Consider the following 20,718-nt stretch of genomic DNA (forward strand, 5'->3'; position numbering starts at 1 on the left):
GATTGGGATAAAGGAAGGTTGGATAGTGGAGCACGGAAGCACAATTCTTAGTTAAGGGAGCCACTTTAGGGTTGGCAAGAGACTTGAACCTAGAGTGGCTCCCAGGTGCCCAAGCGTAGGAGTCATTTTATTGCTGTGTTCCTTTAGCAGGAAATAATATAGTATCCTAGACCATGGTCTATCTAGTTTCAGATTCTTGGTCAGTTGAGCAGTGTCCACATGGGATATAGCAGTGTCTGGCCTTAAATGCAGTCAGATAACGGTTGGTTTCTCTCACGTTTATGCCACTATTTGTACCAGCATATCATGCAGTCTGGTCACTGATGTAGATTGCAAGGTTGTAGCTGACTTGGTGGTTACTTTTACCTCTGGTAGCATGGGGACAAGCACATTTACCTACAGAGCCATTTCTGCACCTCAACATTTTCTTTTTTGATTTGTTTTTGAGACACTGTTTCATTATGTATCTCAGACTGGCCTTGAATTAGGATCCCCCTGTCTCCCTCCTTAGGCTAGGGTTACCAGACATGTGCCAACACTCTCAGCTATTAACATTGTTTTGTCTATTCAGCAAATATTTCTTAAATGTTTGGTACTTGCCAGATAATAGCAAATATGGGAGGGAAAAAATCTTTGTAATTTTCTATTGAGGCAGAAAAAGTGTTTTAAAAGTAGTGACAAATGTTGCCGACATATGTAAAGAGGATTAACGAGAACAGGGGTTGACTGGTGATGGAGTGGTCAGGGACACCTTTCTCTTAAAGCTGGTACCTTTCAGCCCAGTCTGCCTTGCAGATGGCTGTCCTTGGCATGAGGTTTTCTCATCTGGTCTTTTCCTGTGAGCTCAAGAACTAGGATTTGCTTCTGTTTTCTTATATGTTGCCTTTTTTTTTCTAACAATATTTTAAATCTTTTGGTGTATTATTCCGTTGCTTTGATTGGTAAACCCCTTTTTCTGGTTTCATCACATATAAATGGTGCCTAAACAATGTTTGTTCATCTTGCCTGCCTTTTGGCTTTATTTATTTATTTGGCTTTATTCTTGTGGTATGCTGTCTTTGTGACTTGCTTCCTGAAGATTACCAGTTTTGTAGCTTGTTGCTAAATATGTTTTCTTGTTTTATGATAAGCCATTGTAGCGGGGGCATCTGCTGTGTGACTCAGTCACAGTTTATCCTTCTCTTGTCAGTAGACATTTGAATTCTTCTCAGTTATTTATGGTCTTTGTCAGTGTTCCGTTGCTGTGAAGCGATACTATGAACACAGCAACTCTTATAAAAGAAAACGTTTAATTGGGGCTTGCTTACAGTAGTTTCAGATGTTAGTCCATTATAATCATGGTGGGAAATGTGGCAGCTCACAGGCAGACATGGTACTGGAGAAGTAGCTGAAAGTTCTACATCCAGATCCACAGGCAACTGGAAGAGAGAGAACCACTGGACTTGGCTTGGGCTTCTCAAACTTCCAAGCCTACCCTCAGTGACACACTTTCTCCAACAAGGCTACACCTCCTAATCTTTTCAAATAGTGCCACTCCTTGGCCCTATGGGAGCCATTCAAACCACCACAGTTAATAATTGATCTTATCCCGATCTTTTCCATACTTCTTATTTATTGGTCTGAAATTTTGACTCTTTTTTTGGTGTTGTGGTGGAGAATTAATACACATCATGTGTTTAGATCTGTGGTTGTGGTTTTTCTTATTTATTTTCATTATTATAATCTGATCAAATTTTCATAACTTTTAAAATTTATGATCTGCTAATGGCCATTTATGCTCCACAAATCTTGCAATTTTATCCCCAAAGAAAACAAAACATAATCACTAGCTTTTTTTTATTGTTTGAATATGATTTTGATATGGTAGGGAATTAAATCCACATTTTTCCTTTTCTGTCTATATGGATGTACATGTTATGAAGAATAGAGTACCACCTTGGATACCAGTCCTTCCTTCTACTTGGTTTGAGACAGGGTCTCTTGTTGCTACTAAGTATGGCAGGCCAGCTGCCCATGGGCAGTCTGCTGGGCCGTCTTCTGTGTCGGCCTCCCATCCTCCATAGAAGCACTAGGATGGAGCTCCCGCTCATACGTGCCATCTGGAGATGTAAACTCCATCCTCACGTGTGTGTATATAGCAAGTGCTTCACCCACTGAGCCGTCTCCTCAGTGGGTAATACTATCTAGGCTTCAAGGCTTGGCTGAAATGTATTTTGTTTCAGAAGGTTTCCCTGACTGCTTCCTTCTTTTAAGAATATTCTGTGTTTGCTAGTTTGATGATCCTGTTACTGAACAGTGTGTACCTAGTGGTGAAGATGTGGCCTTAGGCGTTTTCCTTTTAACGTAGTGTGATGTCTGACAACGTAGTGTGATGGAGTTGTTAAATAGATGTTTATTGAGTGAATGCATAAAAGAATTAGTATAAATGCGAGCAGGCTATACTAGACACCTGAGCATCAAATGATAACAGTTTTACTACATAAGAGTCATTTACTTATAGGGCTATGAGTCTGTGGGATTATGTTTTCTTAGAGATACGGCCACTTTTTTCAGTCTCTAAAAGTAGCTTTGAAAACCTGTACAATGTCAAATGCATTTTATAGAGGCAAACCAGTGAGCTCACATTTGTGTGGTTGTGCTTTGGTGCGGACCTGGCATGCCTGCTTTGACTGTGGAGAGCTGTTTTCCTAGGCCATCTAGGTAGAAGGTTTGTTTTTGGTAAAATGCTTATTTCTTAACTGAAGGACTGGGAGAGATGGTTGGTCATGTGCTTAACCTCTAAATTTTTAAAAAATTGATTATTCATTGGTCGAGACAGGTGCTTTCTATGTTGTATGATCCAGGCTGTCTTGAAACTCAGGAACTCAGAGTCCTTCTGCCTCAGTTTTCCCAGTACCGGAATAACAGGCATGAACTTGGGAAGAGAGTCAGACAGAGCTCATATTTGAGTTCAGGGTTGGCCTGGCCTACACAATGAGTTCCAGGACAGCCAGGGCTGTGTAGATAGACCCTGTCTCAAAAATCCATATCAAACCAAACCAAAACCAAAAGAACAAAAGAACCTGACAGCTACCAAGATGATAATATATACATATATGTGTGTATGTATGTGTATAATATACAGTAAAGATTTGTATCTATAGAACGTATATATCTATATCTCAGGACAAATAATCATTATTGCTTTTATGAAGGCTTTATTCATGCCCTAACTGGATGGAGTGGTTCACAATTTAAAAATGTATTAACTAATATGTATGAACTGTAGTTGATGGTGAGTAACTGGAACTTGGGGTAAGTGGAGGTACTTAGGTAGTATTCAGTGTGTGTATTAAACATACATGTGTTCTTTTTACTGAAACAAAATGCTTTGTGTTTTGTTTTGTTCTCCCTGCCCCAGATACATCAAATTACAGAATGGCTTGCAGGCACTTTTGATTTCAGATCTAAGTAATGTGGAGGGTAAAACAGGAAATGCAACAGATGAAGAAGAAGAGGAGGAAGAAGAAGAAGACGACGAGGAGGAGGAGGAAGACGATGACGATGATGATGATGAAGACTCTGGAGCCGAGATAGAGGATGATGAAGAAGAAGGTTTTGATGATGAAGATGAATTAGATGATGATGAACATGATGATGACGATCTTGATAATGAGGAAAACGAACTGGAAGAATTAGAAGCGAGGGTAGAAGCCAGAAAGAAAACCACTGAGAAACAGGTGTGAGTCATGTCTATATCATCTTTCTCATTCGGGAACTCCTTGGGGGCAATGAGTGAACTTGTTGTTTATTTCTTAGTAGCAAAAGGGAAGTATGCATTTATCTTTTGATTAATGTTTTTAAAGCAAGAGTCTAGTTTATATAAAGGTTATATTTTTTGAAAACAGTTTGCTCTGTAATAATGCTTACTGTACAGACTAAAGGAAACAAAAAGTGTAAAATCCATTCATTAGAGGTTAAAAATGGCAATATTTGAGTTTATATATATATATTTATGTACACTGCTTTACAAACTGTCAGGAAGTGAGAATCTGTACAATTCTTAGCTGAAGATAAAGGGATAAGATCCTTGGAAAGACTTGAGAAAGGAGAACAAGGCTAGCGGTGTATCGTTTTCACCTGACCCCAGAGTTCTAAGTTATCCTGTGGGTAATTTCTATATAAGTAATTGACCTTGATCTCACCTATGAGAAAGTGTCAACAGCTGGAATTAGTAAGTACATCAGGAAAGTTTAAGTGAGAGACTTGAACTTAGTTTAATGATCAGTGAATTGCTATGTGGGTCTTGATAGGGATATTTTCCTCAACATGTCTTTTGAAGAACACTTCCATTTTGCAGGAGGGATTTCCTCTGTTAGAGGGTAGGTGACATCTTGGAGATATAGTAGAACCAACCAGCAACTGTTTGTTAAAGTTAGTTTCTTGGTTTTGTTTTGTTTGTTTTTTGAGATAGGGTGTAATGTAGCCCAGACTGGCTTTAAGCCCTGGATAGAAGGAATGACTTTGTACTTAAGATCCTCTAGAGCAGTGGTTCTCAACCTTCCTAAAGCTGAAACCCTTTAATACAGTTCCTCATGCTCCCAACTGTAAAATTATTTCATTGCTATATCATAACTGTAATTTTGTTACTTTTATAAATTGTAAATATTTTTGGAGGTAGAGGTTTGGCAAAGGGGTCACTGCCCACAGGTTGAGAACCACTGCTCTAGACTCTACTTCCCAAGTGCTGGGATTACAAGCATGCACCATTATGCTTCACTTAAAGTTGACTATCAGTGCAACAGTATGGTATAGTCTTAATATACAGGATTTATAGTTAGGTTATTAATTTAGATCTCAAAAGAATTTGTGGGACTGGCAAGATAGCTTAGTGGGTAGAGGTGATTGCTATGCAAGTCTGATGAGCTGAATTGATCTTTGGAACTTAGAGGGCAGAGAAGGGATAACTACTGAGAGTTCTCTGACCTCCATATGCACGCTGGTACTCCACATATACCTACACACATCATTATCATCATCAGTCGTCATCAAGATTCAGTTCCCAGTTTTTAAAAAGTGGTTAACCCTCAAAGATTTGAAAATGTATGGTTATAAGTAGTAATGATTGTTGTTGGTGTTTTGAGACCAATTCTTGTTAATTAACTCTGGTTAGTTTTGAATGCTCTACCTTCTTGCTTCAGCCTTCTGAGTGCTAGAATTTCAGAGAGCTGTGATTATAGACATGCTCTGCCTACTGCTACCCCCTTTCTTGAGATGGGAATATCTTACTTGGTGGTTTAGGCTGGTTTCAAACTCTGATACAGCCAGAAGCTGGGACTGTAGATATGTCCCACTGCTCTTGGCTTCACTAATTCTCTTAAATTAATTCTTTGAGAGTCCTTCCTCCTCTTCTCCTCCTCCTCCTTCCTCCTCTTTTTTAAAAGACAGAGTCTTACTATGTAGTCCTGGGTGGCCTGAAACTTGCTCTGTAAAACAAGCTGGCCTCAAACTCACAGAGATTCTCTACCTCTGCCCCCAGAGTGCTGGGATTAAAGACATATACCACCACTCCCCACACCCCCTTTTTTCTTTTTCTTTTTTTTTTTTAAATATTTATTTATTTATTTATTATGCATACAATATTATGTCTGTGTGTACGTCTGCAGGCCAGAAGAGGGCACCAGACCTCAGATGGTTGTGAGCCACCATGTGGTTGCCGGGAATTGAACTCAGGACCTCTGGAAGAGCAGACACTGCTCTTAACCACTGAGCCATTTCTCCAGCCCCCCCTTTTTTCTTTTAAGAAAGGTTGTACCAATTTCTTTACCAATTTTTTTTTTTTTTTGGTTTTCTCGAGACAGGGTTTCTCTGTGGCTTTGGAGCCTGTCCTGGAACTAGCTCTGTAGACCAGGCTGGTCTCGAACTCACAGAGATCCGCCTGCCTCTGCCTCCCGAGTGCTGGGATTAAAGGCGTGCGCCACCACCGCCCAGCTTTCTTTACCAATTTTTTGGGTAGATTGAGTTATGTTTTTCAGAAGCTTTATTTGTGTGTGTCACATAGTAGGCCAAGTTGTGTTAGACTGGAGGACTTCAGAGGAAAACTCAAAACAGTAAATAAATTTCTACATGTACTACTTGGTAGACGATTTTAAAGTTTTTACAGGCAAATTGGGAATTAATAGGCTTATATCTAATTCTTATTAGAGCAGTAGTAGAGTGGAAAATTTATGTCAAAATGGAGCTGTAGCCTGAGTCTGTCTCTGGTGTCTCTGGTGTCTCTGGTGTCTCTGGTGTCTCTGGTGTCTTGCACGAACTGGCTCTCTTTCTCTCGCACCCACTCTCAAGTTCACTGAGAGTTCAAGTTTCTGAGCTCTGTCTTAACTCCCCAAATAACAGTATTATTAATCTTAGCTTCTTACCTCTGAGTTCTGTACTTACCCTCCTGTTTATGAACCTGCAAGTAGCTTCCCTTGTGCTTTGGACTTTCTTCAGTAAGCAGTGAAGTTTGAAGAGATTTGGTCACTTGGCTCTGAAGCAGTGGGCATCCTAGTGGGAAAAGATTCCACGATTGTAACAGTGGGAGATGGTCTTTACTGAGCCATACACAATAAACATTGGGAGGGAAAATGAACAGGTTAGTTTAGGTGAGAGGTGGCTTGAAAATGGCATAGGTTCTGAAGTGATATTAGGATTTATTTTTTATTTGAGAAATGTGAGCCTTATGTAAGATAAATCTCATTGATGAAATGGGAAGAAAGTCTTGCCTTTTGGAGAACATTATCTAATTAGAAGTTAATTACTTTCCTGAAGATTTTTTAAAAATTATCTCCATTTCTGTCCTTCAAAAAAAAGTTTTTCTCGATCTGAAACATTAATAAATTAACAAGATTGAAATTTAAGTATGATATATTTGAATTATTATTTGTTCATAATTTTGAGTTTTATAACTCAATTCTCAAGTATAAATTTCTTGGGTAGAAATTCTCAAGTATGAATTTCTTTTCTAGCAATCGCAGAACCTGTTTTTGCTGTGGTCAAAGCTGACTGATAAACTGTGGTTTAAGTCAACTTATTCAAAAATGTCTTCAACCCTGCTGGTCGAGACAAGAAATCTTTATGGGGTAGTTGGAGCTGAAAGCAGGTTAGGCATCTATTAAACGTCACAGAACAGGGTAGACTGTGGTTTGAAGAAGTGGGTATTCTTCCATGTTTTAAATGAGCTTATGTGCCTAAGTCTACAAAAATGGAACTTGAAGTATCAAGTGAGGCTGTTTGGTTCTTCTGAGTGTACAAGATTGGCTTGTATGCCAGCACCATACTATTTTTTTTTTATTGAAACACCATACTATTTTTACCTTATCAAACAACACTTCACCAAGTGGATTAGCTCTGAAAATTGACGCAAAGTTGGGAAAGTTAATATTTACTTTCCTATTTTCAAATTGACTATTTCTTCTACCTAAAATCTTTTAACTAATGATGATAGTAAGTCACAATCATTTTAAATGGAGTCTTGTGTACATCTTGGCCATCTATTTTGCTAAAAACTAATTTTCCCCAGGAATTTGGCAAATTCATATCAATAAGAAATATGGGCTGGGCGATGGTGGTGCACGCCTTTAATCCCAGCACTCGGGAGGCAGAGGCAGGCGGATCTCTGTGAGTTCGAGACCAGCCTGGTCTACAGAGCTAGATCCAGGACAGGCTCCAAAGCCACAGAGAAACCCTGTCTCGAAAAACCAAAAAAAAAAAAAAAAAAAAAAAAAAAAAAAAAAAAAGTATGTGTGTTCAATACAAAGTGAAGAACTAAAAAGCCTCTTTAAATCCTGTAGCTTTTTAATAACAAAAAATTTTCTCTTTTAACCATTTGCATATTTTTTATTAGATATTTTCCTAAATTGTTATTTGTCCCTATCCCATTTTAGTAGTAAAACCTTCTGGGTTTTCACTGAGAAGTTTCACGTTTGTAACTGAAAAGTTTTAAACTGTGTAGAGCTCTTTATTCTATCAAGATATATTAATTCTGCAGATTTCCAAAATCTAGTAACTCAGGGAATAAACTCGCTTCAGAATTCTGACTCAGCAACATGAAATGATGTCTGGGTGGCTGGTCTCTCCCGTCTCTGTCTGTTTCTGCTTTCTCCCCCAGGTCTGCGCCTGTTGAGCATTTGGCAGGATGGCAAGTGGAGGAGCAGCAGGGTGAAACTGACACAGTGCTGGTGAGTTTCACTTTGCTGCTCCTCCCGATCCCCAGGGAAAGACTTCTCTTCCTTCCTATCGGAAAACTTGTTGGCATGAACCCTTGAGGTACTGGTACTGCCCCAGGATTGACTCAGCTATTTGTATGTGTTCTACTTACCCCAGTCTGCAGCGGCTCTGTGTGTCGGAGTTGGGAGCTTTGCTGATCCAGATGACCTGCCTGGGCTGGCACACTTTTTGGAGCACAGTAAGATCTTGTAAAATATCATTCCCGGGTGTGGTTTCCTTTTTCCCTTTAAATTTGTATGAACTGATTTCAAAGATTAGTAATTGGTTAATTGAAGTACATTTAAACTAAGAAAAAGCTAAGAAAAATATACTGATTTAGGAATAATCATAGGGAAAGACTTTTTTCATCTAAATAGACCTATTAAAGATTTGAATGAAAACAGTCTCTTTCTTAATCTGTACTTTATTCCTTGAAGTAAGGTCTCAGTAAAACCCAGAGCTTGCCAGTATGGCTAGCCTCTCTAGCCAGCTTGCTCTGGGGAGCCTCTCTGCCTTCTGAAATAAAATGAATTACAGGGGGCTGCCCCACACCCACCTTGCATTTTACATAGATTCTTTTTTTTTTTTTTTTTGAGACAGGGTTTCTCTGTGTAGCTTTGGAGCCTGTCCTGGAACTAGCTCTGTAGACCAGGCTGGCCTCGAACTCATAGAGATCCACCTGCCTCTGCCTCCCAAGCTCTGGGATTAAAGGCGTGCGCCACCACTGCCTGGCTAAAATATGAACCCCAAACAGTTTTTTTTTTTTGTTGTTGTTGTTGTTTGTCTTGTTTTTTTTTGGTTTTTCGAGACAGGGTTTCTCTGTAAGAGCTTTGGGCCCTGTCCTGGAACTAGTTCTTGTAGACCAGGCTGGCCTCGAACTCACAGAGACCTGTCTGCCTCTGCCTCCCAAGTGCTGGGATTAAAGGCGTGCGCCACCACCGCCCACATTTTACATAGATTCTAAGGATTTGAATCCTAACTCTCACATTTGTTGAGTGTGTGCTTTAACCACTGAGCATCTTTCCAGCCCCAAACCTATTTCATGTAGGCATCATTATTTGGCAACGACAGTGAACAGAGCAAGAGACAGTCACCATTCTCTAGGAATTGGCTAGCTCTGGTTGGAACAGGTCTCTTTCAGTATTTATAGTACCCAATGACACCATAATTGTGGGGGAAAAATTGTTTATTATTTATAAACAATAAAAAGGCATGGCTAATAAACCACAAGAAGAAACCATAATGTTTAACTACAAGTACGCCTCAATAAAACAGTGTGGATGCTACATGGCTACAGGTGTTTACACATGGACTTTTCTGCATTAGTTATTTTTTTATACTTTTAGTTTCTAAGTTATTTGAAAGTAATCTTCTTACCTGACATCCTTTGCGGTAGTAGTTAATCTGCACATAAACTTGTTTAACTTTTAGCCTTCTGATAAGTAAATTAGTCATCTATTTTTAAAAAAATGAAATGTTTGGGTTTTCTTGCAGTAGAAATTACTTCTGAGCATTGTAGAATGTTTCACAGCGTCAGTGTAGCGGAGTCAGAAATAGCCATTGTTAATGTGTTGCTTTATCTTTGCACAGAAAAGTTCATCTGTGATAATAAAAATGTTGTCTATTTCTTTGTGTTATATGACTTTTTATTCTTTTCATTTAGTGGTATTTATGGGTAGTTTGAAATATCCGGATGAGAATGGATTTGATGCCTTCCTCAAGAAACATGGAGGTAGTGATAATGCCTCAACTGATTGTGAACGCACGGTCTTTCAGTTTGATGTCCAAAGAAAGTATTTCAAGGAAGCCCTGGATAGGTAACTGTTATTTAATAACATTATACAAATGGAAATATTGAACATGTTTTATGGTATTTTCAAGAAGTAATCTAGTTCTCTAGAACTGTCAGATTATATGAGGAAAATGGAGGAAACTATTTTCTTCCTAAGACCAGGTCTCACTGTATGTGAATAGCTGTCCTGAAACTCGCTATGTACACTTAGGCTGGCCTTTAACTCACATAGGTCTACCTGCCTTTTGTCTCCTGAGTGCTGGGATTAGAAGCATGTGCCATCATACGTGGCTTGTCTTTTTTTTTTTTTTTTTTTTTTTTTTTTTTTTTTTTTTTTTTTTTTTTTTTTTTCGAGACAGGGTTTCTCTGTGGCTTTGGAGCCTGTCCTGGAACTAGCTCTGTAGACCAGGCTGGTCTCGAACTCACAGAGATCCGCCTGCCTCTGCCTCCTGAGTGTTGGGATTAAAGGCGTGCGCCACCATCGCCCAGCTTGGCTTGTCATTTTTTAAACTCTCAGGAACCTGCAGTTCAGTGGTTTGGCTTGACTGGCCAGCAAACTCCAGGGATCCCCCTGTCTCTACTTCCCTAGTGCTGAGATTATGGTTGCGTGGCTCCATACCAGGCTTTTATGTGGATCTGGGATTGAACTCAGGTCTTTATTCTTAAATGGCAAGCACTCTATTGATTGTGGCATCTTCTCACCTCCTTATACTTATTTTTAAAAGATTTAGTGTGTGTGTGTTTCTGTGTGTGGATGCTCACACATATCACAAGGGGTGTCAGATTCTTAGCAGTTGGAGTTACTGGTGTTTGTGAGCCACTTGGTGTGGGTTCTGGGATCCAAACTCTGGTCCTCGGATAGAACAGTAAATTCTCTTAACCACTGAGCAACCTCTTCAACTCCCTCATTTTTTTTCTACATTAGCAGTGAAAAGTCCAAAAGTGAAATTAAGAGCATACCTTCTTTAATAATGGCATCTAAAAGAATAAAATACTTCAGGATAAACAAAAGGAGTGAAAGCCTTGTAACAGTAGGAAGTCCACAAATAAGTGATAAGTAATAATAGAGAGATGAGAAGCTATACCGTGAGCCTGAGGCTTAGGGTTTTGTTCTTTTTAATATATTGGTGTTTTACCTGCATGTATGTTTGTATGAAGGTGTCAGATCCACTGGAACTTGTGTCACAAGTGTGAGCTGCCGTGTGGGTGCTGAGAATTGAACCCAGGTCCTCTAGAAGACCCACCTGCTGAGCCATCTCTCCAGCTCAACACTTAGTATTGTTAAGAATGGGAGCATAGAATACTTCTTATTGTTAAGAATGAGAATAATTTCCAAACTGACTTAGAGATTCATCACAATCATTTCAAAATTTTTGCTGCCCCTTAGAGAAATCAGTGAGCTAATCTTTAAGTTCATATGGGAAAAGTAAGAAGCAATAGTAGTCCAAGTTATATTTAAGAATAAATTGGACACTTATTTCTCCAAGACTTGAAGCTGCAGAAATCCCAGTAATACAACTCTGCGTAAAAATAGACTCTGCTCAGTGGCCTATAACTGGGACTCTAGGAACAAACCATGGCACCTGCTGCCAATAGCAGAGTGCAGGACAGCTGAATGTCCACATGCAGAACAAAGAGCCAAAGTTCTTTATTCAGCTGTTTACAAAATTTAATTTAAATTGAGCCACGCTCTTAAATGTGAGAACAAAAATCATGAAACTTTGAAGAAGATGTCAGTCTTTGTGACCTTTTATATTTGGTGATAGATAGGATGTGGTGTTGGCAGGAGACAAATGTAATAATAGTCACAGAACTAGGCACCATCTATGTGGACGCTTAGACAAATACACTATGAGAAGGTGCTGAAAGGCCCTTTGATGAAATGATACCAAGACAATTGAGTTTCCGTGAATATAGGAATATAATTGACTCCTTAACTCAAGAACACAAAAAATGTTCTGGATAGATTGTAGACTAAAGAGTGAACAAAATTGCTATTCTCTAAAGCCACAATTTAGATACGCTTTGTCAAATAAGATTAAAAAACAAACCAAAAACCAGAAAGGAAATGGCATATTATATTCATGAGAAGAAACTGAAGAGGTGAGGACCTGGCTCAATGATAAACAAGGCTCAGATTTGACCCCAGCACCACTCTCTATTGTTAATAAAACAAATAAAATGTATGGAGAATATTTTTGCAATAAATAACAAATGACCTATATTTTGAATAGTTATTGATTTTTAATTTAGTGAATTTTTGTACACAAGTATTCAGTATGGTTTAAATTGGTATATAAAACATAAATATTAGTAGATGTATTGTTAGAATTAAAAATACAATAAATCAGAAAGATATTTGAATAAATATTAAAAAATAAATTCTTGATATAACTATCTAAAATGGCATTGAGCTTTATTAGGAATTGGAAATGTAAATCAAAACTGTTGTGAGATGTAACTCAAAAGTTAGGGAAAAATTTAAACTCCGATACTATCAAAGGAAAGTTAAGGCTGTAGAGGTGAGGTGGGGGCAAATATATATTGGTACTGCCACTTCAAAAAAATTGCGTATTATTTGCTAATGCATGTGTGTACTATTCCTTTGTAGTTCTTTCCTAGAGAACAGAGAACTTCTGCGTATGACCCAATACACCGTATAAAAAACTAACTTATGGTAGCAGTGTTTGTAGTACTCAGTTCTAAAGCCCAGGTATCTGTTGATAGCAGTGGAATAGATGCAGAAATTCACCCAGTGTTAGGCTGGAGAGAGTTAAGAGCACTGGCTGCTCTTCCAGAGGTCCTGAGTTCGATTCCCAGCAACCACACGGTGATTCACAACCATCTGTAATGAGATCTTGCGCCCTTTTGTGGCCTGCAGAAGTACACGGAGGTAGAACACTGTATACATAATAAATACATAAATCTTTAAAAAATTCATTCCAGTGAATGTTGTGACAACAGTGAAAATAAAGTACAGTCACATTTGCCCATATGGATGAATACACTATCATAGCATTGAATCAAACAATATATTACATGCTGTGTATTTAAATTATTTTGCTTAAGAAGTGTATTCTCAATGGAAGTGATGGTATTTGTTCCCTTTGGTGACAAAAAAAAAAAAGAGTAGTTCTTGAGAAGTTAAAAAAGGTTAGTGCTGGGCAGAGGTGGTGCACTCCTTTAATCTCAGTACTCAGGAGGCAGAGGCAGGTGGATCTCTGACTTTGAGGCCAGCCTGGTCTACAGAGGGGGTTCTAGGACAGCCAGGGCTACACAGAGAAACCCTGTCTTGAAAAAAAAAAAGATATTTGTTTGGTTTTGGTCCTGGTATGTTTAATCCCATGTGCTAAAAGTTATTTTATTTTAAATTTTCCTCTGTGTTTAATTTTCTTGTGTGTCAAGTGATCACCATTTGATCCAGCGTTGGGATCAAATCACGGGGGGCACAATATGCAGGATTAGTGCTGTGAGACTGATTTGATCACAACTCATCGTGCCTGTTGGTTGCTGTTGGTTGTCTTGTTTTGCTTGAAGTATTTTGCATATGACTTTTTTTTAGAACTAAGTAAAAATATTTCCTGTTTTTTCTCAAGGTATACTAAGTATTAGGAGGAATATGGATGTCTTAATGAATGTGTTGATGCCAGAGCAAAGTTGCATAGCAAAAAATTCAGAAAGTTAGTCTTTCAGTTGTTTTATCTTTTCTGGAAAAAGAACAGTTTTGGGAATAAACTCACAAAACTGAGGCAGGAGGGTCATGAGTTAAAGGCCAGCCTGGACATCACAGCAGTGTTTCATCTCTTAAGGTGGAGATGTAGCTCAGTGGTAGAGTGGTTTCCTAGAATGTGGGAGGCTGAGGCTGTGAGTTTGTTCCTTAGCACTACAAAGAAAGGGCAGGATGTGGAGTAGGAAACTTTTGAAAAGGCTTTAATCTGTTTATTTATGTCCTAATACTTTTCTGATTGAGTGCTTTATTTCACAAAGAAACAAGGTGTTTTTAGATTTAAAATATAGAAACAATAGACTATTATTATTTTGATCTTGTTGGTTTTGAGGTAATTCTCCAATTGAATAAAAATAGTTAATTAAAATGGATATCGTTTGATGAAACTGAACAATCCTAGAAACACTGTTTTACTTTTCAGATGGGCCCAGTTTTTCATCCATCCACTAATGATCAGAGATGCCATTGACCGGGAAGTTGAAGCTGTTGACAGTGGTAAGGAAGCTTTTTATGTTTCAGAACAATTTGTTTCTTTTATTCAAACTAGTTGTTAGCGTTTTTTCATTTTTTTGAAACTAAGTCATTATCTTTACATTTCAAAGGGCAACATTGAAATAGATGCATCATATTTAATCCTGAGGTTGGTAAATATCTCATTGAGGATTGAGTTGCCATGAGCCAAAAGGATACTGGGTTCCTTTATAAAGCTAATGTTAAAGTTCAGTTACTCTCTGTGTATGGAGAGACACTTTCCCTGAGGCTCCATTTTAAGTGTACATACTTACAGTTTGTCCTTTGTTACCTGGCAATTTTGTGTATTCTTTACGGAAAATAACTGTGGTATGTTTGTGGTTGAAGACATTAAATCCCTGTCAGGAAGTGCACTTCATTTTACTTTCTCTTAACTTTGGGAATTTATTTGCAATGCTGAAAATCAAATAGGAAACTTTAAGTGAGATTTATTTGTTGCAAAAGAAGATTGTAGGAGAAATCAGTCTTAAACATTACTTATTTTAAGCTAGTTATGATGGTATATTCCTCTAATCCCTGCACTGGAGAAGCTAATGCAGGAGTAGAGACCTGAATTCCTGGGCAGGCTGGGCTACAGTATGAAACCATGTTTCTAAAAAAGAAAAAGGAAAAAAAAAAACCCTCAGCCATTTTAATGATAATTTTTATTTTCACTTAAGCAGGTATACTTGCTTACATCATGCACCCTAGTGGTTGGGGTAAAGGGTATGTCCAAAACCCATTTATCTGTCAAGTGACAGAGTGTGTTTTCTGAGTGTTCAGATACTTACACTGTATTTTTTTCTAATCAACTGGATATGTTTGCATGTGTAGGGTATTAAGTACCTGTTGCTGTTGAACAAATTACTAGAAGTCTGGTGGCTTCAATTCAAACAAGTTATTTTCTTGTTGAGGAGGTCTGAAGACTGTTTCTTCAGGACTACATTTTTGCACTCAAAGGGAGAATCTATTCCTCATTCCTAGGCTATGGCTCCTGTCCCTCCTTAGAGACAGCAATGTTGACTCTTCTTCTTTGATCTCTGTTTTCTGAGGCTCTCATCCCTCACTCTTAAAACCCTCACTGTTATAACAGATCTACTCAAGTAGCCCAGCGTATCCTCTCCTTTTCAGGGCTCCTGCCTTTATTCTGTCTGCAAAGCCTCTGTTACCATGAAGCTAATAATTTCGCACATATCCAAGATGAGGGAATGGACTTCCCTCCAGCACCGCTCCCTGTACTGCTATATGCACATACATATGCACACCTCAGCCAAGATGTACACTACTTTAAAACCATTTCTCTTAGGTTACAGCCACATCTTCATATTTTTACAGAGACGTTTGAGAAAAATATTTATCGTGTTCAAAGAACAAATATATATATATATATATTTTTTTTTTTTGGTTTTTCGAGACAGGGTTTCTCTGTGGTTTTGGAGCCTGTCCTGGAACTAGCTCTTGTAGACCAGGCTGGTCTCGAACTCACAGAGATCCGCCTGCCTCTGCCTCCCAAGTGCTGGGATTAAAGGCGTGCGCCACCACCGCCCGGCTGAACAAATATATTTTTAATGTCTCACCTGTATAATTTATAACTAAAGTGGATTCCTGAATGCTGACTTCTGCTAATGTTTCTATTTTTTTCTAGTTTCTTACAGACTATTACAGTTGTGCCTCAAGTTTTCCTGGCTTTACTCTCAATTATCGTCAGTTAGTTCTACACATTGGCATAAAGAATGGATTGCTTAAGAATCTAATAGTGTCATATCCCCGGGCCCCGTAAAACTTCTGCAATGCTCTGCTCCCTGATAATTAATAATCAGCGTCTACTGAGTACTTCTTTGTTGAAACTAGGTTAGAGGGTTTGTTCACAGAGAGGCCCAGAGTCAGTAGTTTCCCCAGCTGTCTGTATTTGTTCATGACTGGATGGTCAAGGGCTGTACTCACGTGATCTTTTGTCTTCCTTTTCTCAATGTTGTTCAGTCATATTGACCTGTCTCTTTATCAGAGGTGCCATATTCTCCTTCCTCCCCATTTATCGTTCTCTTCCTTTACTTAGAAAACTGTCTGAGCTTGTCCTTCAAGCTCAGCTTGAGTTACTTCTCAAGAAGTCTGTCTTTACAGTATCCATCACTAACACAGACATATTTGTTGTTTGTTGCTTTTCTCCCCTATGAGAATATAAACTTAGTACAGGGCTTTTATTCACATTTCTGCTTCCAACTATTTTTTTATGGCTGACGAACAGTAGGTGTTCTGTAAATATTTTTTGAAAGACTTTCTTATGTAATCCTATGTAAGAGTGATGTGCTCTTGGTCCTGTTAGGTCTCTTTATGGAATCAGGAAAGTTTGATCGCTTTCTCAGAGCTGCCTGAGTTCAGTGATATAGCTAGGGTTGTTGGCTGTCCTAGTCTGTCTGGACTTCCTTAATAGAACACCCTGGGCTCAGGCTTACAGACAGCAATGCCTTACCATTGTAAAAGCTAAGGTGCCCAGTGTGAAGGCACCAGCAGGTTTGGTCTCTGGCAGGGGCCTGCTTCTTGATTTGTAGACTGCCACCTTTACCTTACATCTTCACATAACAGAAAGACAGTGGAGCTCTCTGGGGTCACTTTGTCATTTTGGTTGTGAGCCTTCAATGGCTGAGCTATCTCTCCAGCACTTGGGTCACTTTTCTAAGCACACTGTTTTATTCTTGAGGACTCATGACCTAAACACTCTTAACATTCCCCTCTTTGAAGGCTGTCACATTGGAGATCATTTTTTGTTTGTTTGTTTTTTCGAGACAGGATTTCTCTGTGTAACAACCCTCCCTACCTGTCCTGGAACTTGCTCCTTAGACCAGGCTGGCCTTGAACTCATAGAGATCTGCGTGTCTCTGCTTTCTGTGTGCTGGGATTAAAGGCATGCACCTCTACTGCTGGGCATTAGAGATCAGGTTTTAACATACAAATTTTAGGGTGATGAAAACATTGAAACTATAGCATTAGCAAAGATACTTGTGACTTTAAAGTAATTGTTCTTAACCATCACATATTATTATCAACATAGTTGCTTTGATAATATTTAAACAAAATATGTGACTAAGGCCTCAGATCTGAAGACTGATAGATAGAGCATTTTAGTGCTTTCCTCGGGAAATCCTTAGACATAATAACAATGTATCTAGAGCTGAAACATTCAGATCATTAGCTAGCTGCATTGCCTCATTTGAAAATAAGAGCAAAACTCTAGAAAGGTGATCGGTTTACTGAGAATGATAGATCAAGTGATAGGACCAACTTTAGGCCATTGTGTTACCAACTTCAGTTTTATAACATATTTTTAAAGTCAATTTTAGTACCCCCTTTAACCTTATAATACAATTTAATCATGAACTAAGTAAGCAGTAATAGCAATTAAAGGAAAATTTAACATAAAAATATTAAAATTTTAGTACCCCTTGCTTCAGTTCTTATTATAAGCTTGAATTTTCAGACAATCAAAAAAAATGAAGTTTCATCTTATTGCAAATGTTTCTTTAAAACTGACAGAATATCAGCTTGCAAGACCTTCTGATGCAAACAGAAAAGAAATGTTGTTTGGAAGCCTCGCTCGACCTGGACATCCTATGGGGAAATTTTTTTGGGGTAAGATACTATAATTTGTTTCTGGATAAAGAAAACTGAGAACAAGACAAACTGGTACAGAGGGTTAGACAGTCGGGTGAGTGCTGCCTGGAAAGCACAAGGCCCTAGATTTGGTCCCAAGAACTGCAGAAAATTGGGTGTGGTGGGTGCATTGTCATTCCTCAGGGAGGTAGAGGCAGGAGGATCAGAAGATCACTGTGATCCTCAACCTATAGGCCAGCCATAAAGGAGCAAGTATAACAACAAAATGAAACAAAAACACAATAAAATCTACCCACCCAGAATCCCCCAAACAAAAGAAAAATTAATAAGCTGGGACAGCTAAGTGCTTTTACCTTCTAGAGGGCAGCTAGAAAACTTCACATAGCAAGATGTGAGCATGCTTGTGCTTGCTACTTTAACACTGGGTGTTGCTAGAACAGAATTGGACATTCTGCGAGTGCTGTCTAGGTGCTGATACTGTGCTGGCTGTGTATGCATTATATGTTGGTTCATAAGAGGTAGGTGCCGTTATAATCGCCATTTAAAGGGAAACATGCTTGGGAAGTTGTGTAATTTGCTTAGTTACACAGGTAGTAAGTGTTTGATGAGGATTTGAATGTCTGTTTCTCTGATTGTAAAGCCTGTACCCCAGCTTGATGTTTCCATTTATCAACAGACATCAGGAATGGTTTCTCTAATAGTTTTTGAGCTGTGGCCTAATTTCGTTTAACTGGTAAGCCGTTGAAGTGGTATCTGTTTTTCATAATGGCCTTTTATTGTTGGTAGAAACCACTTGTGACCTATTAATGCTGTCGTAGCTTGGCGGAGACCAAGATGAGTTGATCTAATCAAAGGCTAATTTTATTATACATTCCTGTATCTGATGGGTAACATTGGACTCTGGCTTTTTATGCTTTATTTTTAAGAATTAGGGAGAATATTAGTAAAATAATTTAGAGAGGAAAACATAAATCAATATTAGACTGTTCAGCAAAGAAATTTAGACAATTACTGTCTGCTGTTGACATTTTTCTAACCATTGATTATTCCTATGTGTCTATTTCAGAACTGTTTCTTGGCTTATGTTATTTTTACATACCAGCTCAGAATTCTTGAGTTACTTGGATAATTTCCTAGGTCTTTTAAGCTTGTAGGTCCTTCATTGTTGGTGTAGAAGACCTTTAAAAAAAAGTACATTTAGTTGCTTCTATAATTTTTAATATGTATTTATTTTTTATGTAGGAAATGCTGAGACACTCAAGCATGAACCAAAGAAGAATAACATTGATACACATTCTAGACTGAGAGAATTCTGGATGCGTTACTACTCTGCCCATTATATGACCTTAGTTGTTCAGTCCAAAGGTAGTATTATCTGTTACATCCTTAAAGTTACTCTGAATTAGCAGGGCTTGAGTTGCAGTTTATTTTTGAAGGTTTGCAGCATTTTGGAGAAACTTGCATAAGAATCACACAACCTAGAAATGTCAAAAAAAATTAAGAAAAAGATATCTCATGAATGCATAAAATTGATAATAGTTATTTTATTATTTATTATCAGAAAATATACACAAATCGACAAAGATAAAATTAATCTAAACTCGGATAAATATACTACATTATTTGCAGCAGAGAGAAATGTAAACTGATGTTAGATGCTGTATTAAAGCATAGCTACATGGAAGTAATGGTCGTAAGTTACTGCTGGAATAGTTTCTTATTTATTGTTGTGATGGTAACCAGTGTTGTGACATCTGCATACAGCACTGCTGATCATATCCGAATGGACAGTTATCTTCTCTAGTAAACTGTATTGTAGGTTTTTTTTTTTTTCGTTTTTGCTATTTTTTTTAAAAAGATCTCATGGTACTCACATAGCTTTTTACTGAATATAATATGTATGAAGACTAAAATATGTGTTAATAGGTTGTTTATGTTATTGACAAGGCTTCTGTTAAGAGCTTGATGTTAGTAGTCAGTTTTGGAGACAGTCAAAATTTAAATATCGGGTTTAGAAAGATGGTTCAGTAGGCAAATTGCTTGTCATTGTAAGCATGAGGACCTGAGTTCCCATGTAAAAATTCCAAGCACCAGTGTATTGCCTGTAATGTGCTGGAGAGACAGACAGGCAGAGAGCTTGATGCCCAGCCAGTCTAGCTGAACTTGTAAGTTCCAGGTTCAGTGAGAGACCCTGTCTCAAAAATGCGATAGAGAGCAATTGAGAATGACAATGGCATTGACCTCCGGCTTCCCTGCATATCCACAGTACATGTGCATGAATGCATGCACAAACACAGAGCATGTACACACATTCCCATAGAGATAAATTACATGTGGTAGAGTGTGTGTGTGTGTGTGTGTGTGTGTGTGTGTGTGTGTGTTTTAACTGCCACCGGGTCAACATTTCCACATTGTTCAAGGGTCAGCTGTATTACTTTCATAGGATGTTTGTCTTAATCAGTATGATGTATTAGTTGCTCCATTATTTGACATTAATTAAAAACGGGGTTACATTGATTAGTCAGTAAAGAGAGCTTGCTGTGCTTGGGTCTGAGCAGACTTTGGTTCTCAGCATCCATGATGGGTGCCTAGCAACCACCTATAACTATAGCTCCAGGAGATCTCACACCCTCTTTTGGCCTCCACCAGTACCCGTACTAGGGCACACAACACACACACACTCCACTATACTGAAATAAAAATAGAATGTTTTTTAAAAAATCGAAGGAAATGAGCCGGGCGGTGGTGGCGCACGCCTGTAATCCCAGCACTTGGGAGGCAGAGACAGGCGGATCTCTGTGAGTTCGAGGCCAGCCTGGTCTACCAAGGGAGTTCCAGGACAGGCTCCAAAGCT

At 38.5% G+C, this 20,718-nt stretch overlaps 1 protein-coding gene across 2 annotated transcripts in view; it reads left to right on the forward strand.

Moving 5' to 3' along the window:
- The window catches only part of Nrdc (nardilysin convertase), a 71,356-nt gene that overhangs the window by 13,368 nt on the left and 37,270 nt on the right, over positions 1-20,718 (forward strand). The window contains exons 2-9 of one of the 2 annotated variants that reach the window (XM_005353563.3): positions 3,401-3,719; positions 6,987-7,120; positions 8,129-8,198; positions 8,344-8,425; positions 9,890-10,043; positions 14,167-14,240; positions 17,787-17,882; positions 19,107-19,229. In XM_005353563.3, the coding sequence (XP_005353620.1) occupies positions 3,401-3,719; positions 6,987-7,120; positions 8,129-8,198; positions 8,344-8,425; positions 9,890-10,043; positions 14,167-14,240; positions 17,787-17,882; positions 19,107-19,229 (1,052 nt within the window). The remainder of the gene's footprint in view (positions 1-3,400; positions 3,720-6,986; positions 7,121-8,128; positions 8,199-8,343; positions 8,426-9,889; positions 10,044-14,166; positions 14,241-17,786; positions 17,883-19,106; positions 19,230-20,718) is intronic. The other variant, XM_005353565.3, reaches the window with a different exon arrangement.

This window comes from Microtus ochrogaster, chromosome 10 (assembly GCF_000317375.1).
Source record: "Microtus ochrogaster isolate Prairie Vole_2 chromosome 10, MicOch1.0, whole genome shotgun sequence".
NCBI classification, from domain to species: domain Eukaryota; kingdom Metazoa; phylum Chordata; class Mammalia; order Rodentia; family Cricetidae; genus Microtus; species Microtus ochrogaster.